Genomic DNA, 6,000 nt, shown 5'->3' with positions numbered 1-6,000 from the left:
CTTTATCATGATGTAATAATCCCTTTATACATTGCTGGATTCAATTTGCTAATATTTGCTTGGTATTTTAATGTCCATATTAGGAAATGTCTTTCAGATACCTAAGGGAGCAATGTTATTAGTTTCTAAAATTAAAAAGATACCTGGGAAAAAATAGTAAAATATTAAAATTTGACAAGGCTGGAGGGTGGTAAACAATAATTTGTTACATTATTATCTACACTTTCCTGCTTTCTTATTTTTTTTTTCTTTTCTATTGAACAGTCCTTGGCTGCAGCTTGTAAGATAGATTCAGATTGAGGACATAAAAACTGGGTTCTTTATGCTATTAGGAATACAGGGATGGGATAGCCTTATGAATCCTGTTTATCTAGCAATGGGCCTAACAGCACATAGTTGCTACTCAGTAAAAGTTTATTGAAGGAGTCCAAGTTTATTTAAATGACAATCCAATACAGGGGCACCTGGGTGGCTTAATTGGTTCAGCATCCGACTTCACTCAGGTCATGATCTCACAGTTCTTTTTTTTTTTTTTTTAATGTTTATTTATTTTTGAGAGAGAGAGAAAGACAGAGTATGAGCAGGGGAGGGGCAGAGAAAGAGAAGGATACACAGAACCCGAAACAGGCTCCAGGCTCTGAGCTCAGAGCCTGACGCGGGGCTTGAACTCATGAACCATAAGATCATGGACTGAGCTGCAATCGGACACTTAACCGACTGAGCCACCAGGCTCTCCATGATCTCACAGTTCTTTAGTTCGAGTCCCGCGTCAGGCTCTGACAGCTCAGAGCCTGGAGCCTGCTTCGGATTCTGTGTCTCCCTCTCTCTCTGTCCCTCACCCTCTCATGCTCTCTCTCTCAAAAATAAACATTTAAAAAAATAATAAATAAAATAAATAACAATCCAATACAACATAATGGATGCTGTGGTCCAGACCCACTCTTAGGATCTAGCCAGTCATTTCCCCAGCTTCTGGAAGTAGGCTGCTTATGGCTCATAATTCTTCTCTGGGAATTGCCTTCCACAGAAGGAATGAAACTTGCCAAAAGTTACAGATAGCCTCTATCACTGGTCAATGATAGGATATAAACTACTGGCCCCTGTTCTTTAATTTGGAACAACTCTTAAAGGTCATCCTAGGCTCAGAGTATTCTTTGAGGTTGGCTGAGGCCTCTAAAGCGATTGTTTCAGTTTTTCTCCCTCTGCTATCCTGCTTCCATCACTCTCTCGCAGGCGGGGTCTTGACAGTAATCCCCACCCCCTCCCCGCCATAAAATTTCTGCACGTTCACCTCCTTTTCAGAGTCTCTTCATCGGGCAACTCCACCCAGGACACACACTAGCCTATTTTATATTTTTTTCCTAGCACTTATCAATGTGTGAAATAACCTTGTTTATTCGATGCTTTAATACTTGCTTAAGACTTTAAATCAGGCAACTCCACCCAGGACAGACTTTTTTCCCCATACACTGTGCACCACTGTATCAGGCGCCTAGAGCAGGGCCTACAGAACACAAGCAGACCCTAAATACTGGTTGTTGAAATAAATGAATGGAAGAAACACACCTGATGCTGGGTCTTGGGCTCACAATCTCTCTAGAGCTAGCGGAACGGCAGCCGGGGAGGGGCCCCGAGTCCCCGCCCCTCCTGGCACGCCCCTCCCTTCCCCGCCCGCCGGCCTAGACAGGGGGCGGGACCTCGCAGAAGAAGCTGCTGACGTGATGTTGCAGCCCGTGGTACGGCTGGTGCGGCTAAATCGGCTGCCCTACGCCGAGCTGCTGGCCCTGCAGGAGCGCTGGTTGCGACGGCTGCAGGCCGAACCAGGCAGTGAGGCCCTGTCGGCGGCTGAGGCGGGCGCGCTCCTGCTCTGCGAGCCCGCGGGGCCCGTATACACATCTGGGCTGCGCGGCGGCCTGACGCCGGAGGAAACGGCGCGGCTGCGGGCCTTGGGCGCCGAGGTACGCGCCACAGGCCGCGGTGGCCTGGCCACTTTCCATGGGCCGGGCCAGCTGCTCTGCCACTCGGTGCTAGATCTGCGACGCCTGGGCCTGCGCCTGCGCACCCACGTGGCTGCGCTGGAGTCGTGCGCGGTGCGCGTGTGCGAGCTCCAGGGCTTGCACGGAGCCCGCGCGCGGCCCCCACCCTACACCGGCGTCTGGCTGGGGGAGCGCAAAGTCTGCGCGATCGGTTAGTGCTATGGGCTAGGGCGGGGCTGGGGGCGGGGCTTGGCAGAACTGGACCAATGGAGGTGAGGGCAAGCGCGGGCTGGGAGGAAGTGGATCTGGCGCGGGCTTTAATAAATCAAAATTGCCCGCTGCGTTTGAGTTTTTAAGCCTTCTCACGGATCTCATTTTCGCAGCTCTCAGGAGGGCCTTCAATGGTCATTTCCAATATTCATCTTTTTGAGAAGTGAATTGCCATGTTACTTCCAATGAATCACAATGTCTGGACAATAATGAAGCTTAGTAGTTTTCAAACTTTTTTTTTAAACAACTTAATCTGTTAAAAGACATTTTCTGGAATTTCCATAATTGCAGCAGCTGTGGAGCCACACACTCCTCTCCAGCTTTGTCCCCCTCCCCCGATCTGTGCACAACCCCTTGAATGCTCAAAAACAAAGCTGGAAAACCAGTGATTCAGTCCAGTTCCTGCATTGTACCGAGGGGATCTTGAAGCCCAGGGAGGAAAGGTATCTACTCTGAGACCCTTTGGCTTGTCTTGCAGGAGTCCGCTGTGGAAGGCACATCACGTCCCACGGCCTGGCTCTGAACTGTTCTACAGACCTCGTGTGGTTTGAGCACATCGTCCCCTGCGGGCTGGTTGGGACAGGCGTCACCTCTCTGAGTGAGGAACTCCAAAGGCACGTCAGTGTGGATGAAGTAATACCACCTTTCCTTGAGGCCTTTAGGGAGACCTACAAATGCACATTTATCTCAGAGGACAGCCCCAACTAAAGGATGTTCATGTTATCACAGCTGGGAGGTTGTGCTTGAAAAGCACCAAGCCTGACTTGGAGTCACGGAAACCCAGATTCTAGACCTGGCCCTGTCATTCACTCACCATGAGACTATGAACAAATTATGAGCCCTTAGCATTGTTTCCATATGTGTACTGGTTTATTTATATCTTCTCATCTACCTCAGATATAGTAGATTTGAAAACATTCTGAAAAGCAACACATGCTATATAAATGTAAGACATTAGCACTGCTGTTGACATCATTTTCTCAGCTTAGAGAAACTCAGATGTAATCAGTTCTCAAATATTTATTGCTTCCTAAATACTGTATTTAATTGGACAATTCTGAGATCCAGTTCCTTTGACTTTATAGGAATCATACCTCTGGATAGCCCAGGTGAAGGTAATGTGGTGGGGTGCTTTTTCATTCTCAAGAGATCTAGGTGCTTTCTGCAATGGAAGGAAAAAAGGGAAGGGATCTTTAAAGAACAAAATGAGATTTTGCCTTCCTGGGTTGGATTCTCCAAGCCCAATAGCTATTTTTAGTTAGGTAAACTGAGCTAGACCAGAGCCAGGAAAAAGACCAGAGTAATATCTTACATTATACAAATGTCAAAGGTAGAAGTAAGTTTTCCTTAAGTGAGATCCCTCAATTTATAAAGGTGTGTAATTATTCATTGCTATGCAACAAATCACCCCAAAATGTAATGGCTTAAAACAATAAACATTGTCTCATCTATATTATGTGGGTCAGGAATTTGGGAGAAGCTTAGCTGGGTGGTTCTGGGTGGAGATCTCTTATGAGGTATAGTCAAGATGTCAGCCGGGGCAGCCATCATTTGAAGGCTTGACTGGGATTGGAGGATCACTTTCAAAGATGGTTCACTCTGATTCGTTGGTACTGGTTGTTGACAGGGGGCCTGGGTTCTTTACCATGTGAGCCGCTCCATAGAGCTGCTTTTTCTCCTGGAGCAAGTGATGCCTGAAAAGAGACAAGGTGGAAGCCAAAATGTCTTATGACCCAGCCTTGGAAGTTACAGAGTCATTTCTACAGTCTCCTAACACGGGAACCCTACTCAGTGTGGAAGGGACTGCACAGGGTGATGGGAAGTAAAGATCTTTAGGACTACCTTAGAGACTGGCCACCACAGGCAGTTAGGGTGGAAAGATCCTTGAATGAGAAGACAGGTGACCCAGGTTGCAGTCCCAGCTTTTTGAGCAAGTCATTTACCCTCTCTGCACTTCAGTTTGCCTTACACAAGCACTGTTCAATAGAAATACAATGTGAGCCACATTGTAATTTTATGTTTTCTAGTAGCCACATTAAAAAGGAAAAATAAACAGGTGACATTAATGATACTTTAATTAACCTAATAGACCCCAGATATTGTCAATATAAAAATGTTTTACATTCCTTTTCTCCGTACTATATCCAGATATTCAGTGTGTATTTTCTGCTTTATAGCACATCTCATTTTGGAGTCATCACACTTCAGCTCTTCAGTAGTCACATGTGGCTAGAGGCTACCACACAGTAAAGTGCAGCTTTAGGTAATATGGTATCTAAAGTCCTTTTTTGAGCTTCCAGTATCCTGTGACCCCACTGCCTTGGAGAAGAAAGAGGAGTTCTCCCACTTCTGGGGCGCACAGTTTATATCAGTTATTCAAGCTGGAAGAGAATTTGGAGGTATGTTCCTGTCTCCTCATTGTACAGAGATGAAACAAGACTTTGGAAAAAACTTGCTCAAGACCACACAGTAAGTTAATCACAAAGCTAGGACTGGGTCCCAGATATAAGCCCATTTCTCATGCTCTTTTCCTGCTCTGCATACTGACTTAGAGCTCAGGGTAATATGCTTTCCATCATGGACACTTGGTCAGTATTCGTGGATTGCTAGTTTGTCCACCCATCATTAACCTATATTCTTTCTAGGCCTTTTATTTCCCTCCATGGAGCCAACAGTACTGTTGTAGGAATGTGGGAGGTGAGTAGTAGTTGATAATTACTTTGTAGTATTACTGCCAAGAAGGAAAACAATTATTCCCGGGAAAAGTGGAGTTAGGTTCTCATGGTTGGAAGGCTGTGCATAGTGTTGCTCCCCATCTAGTACTCGACTCCCCTCTCTAGCAACCCTAGCAACTGACCATAAAGCCTGATCTTGAATACCTCCAGAGACTGGTAAAGAAACATTCACTCCATTTATTTTTGGTACCAGGTACTGTGTTAGCCCTCTTAAGTACATTCTCTCATTTAGCAACTGGATCACTGGGAATCGTTCTGCATGGTGTAGTGACTGAGTTACCTGGCCTTCCTGAGCCTGTCTCATTAGGCTCAAGGCTTGACACAGAATAGGCAGCGGGAAATGTATGGTAGTTATTAATGTTCACCAAATATTTCAGGCAGGGGGCACCTGGGTGACTCAGTCGGTTGAGTGTCTGACTTCAGCTCAGGTCATGATCTCACAGCTTGTGAGTTCGAGCCCTGCATTGGGCTCTGTGCTGACAGCTCAGAGCCTGGAGCCTGCTTCAGGTTCTGTGTCTCCCTCTCTGTCTCCCCCTAACCCACTCGCATTCTGTCTCTGTCTCTCTCAAAAATAAAATAAACATTAAAAAAAATTTTTAAGAAACATTTCAGGCAGGATGGTACTTTGTGGCTCCCTTGTGGTTGGCTGGGGCCAAGTAACTTGTTCTGATCAATGAGTTATGAATGGAGGGGACATGCCACTTCTGAGCTGGAGCATTGAATTGCTGGTGTCAGACCCTTGGGGTTTCTCTTTCCCTCTGGAACGGTGACCAACAACATTCAGGATAGCGGCTGCTTCCGGAGGGACTGCAATGAGCAGAGGCCCCTGCTGCTGCTGGACAGGTGGTATGGTTAAGCCACTGAAATGCAGGCATTGTTCATTACCACAGCATAATCTAGCCTATTCTGACTGATATAATACGTATATAGTAATTAGGAGTCTTGTATGTGCAAGTGTAGAAACCCCACTCAAGTTCACTTATGCAAAAATAGATGAATGAATGAATGAATGAATGAAT

General features: G+C 46.2%; 1 protein-coding gene across 1 annotated transcript; it reads left to right on the top strand.

The window, feature by feature from the left end:
- Nucleotides 1-1,615: 1,615 nt before the first annotated feature.
- Nucleotides 1,616-5,566, top strand: LIPT2 (lipoyl(octanoyl) transferase 2). Its single transcript, XM_049652282.1, has 2 exons — nucleotides 1,616-2,187; nucleotides 2,725-5,566. Exons 1-2 carry the CDS (start codon nucleotides 1,722-1,724, stop codon nucleotides 2,952-2,954), a joined length of 696 nt encoding a protein of 231 aa, XP_049508239.1. The 5' UTR covers nucleotides 1,616-1,721; the 3' UTR covers nucleotides 2,955-5,566.
- Nucleotides 5,567-6,000: the final 434 nt, after the last annotated feature.

Source organism: Panthera uncia, chromosome D1 (genome assembly GCF_023721935.1).
Source record: "Panthera uncia isolate 11264 chromosome D1, Puncia_PCG_1.0, whole genome shotgun sequence".
In the NCBI taxonomy this organism is placed as follows: domain Eukaryota; kingdom Metazoa; phylum Chordata; class Mammalia; order Carnivora; family Felidae; genus Panthera; species Panthera uncia.
The sequence above is the reverse complement of the archived record's forward strand: the minus strand, read 5'-3'. Positions and strand labels throughout refer to the sequence as shown.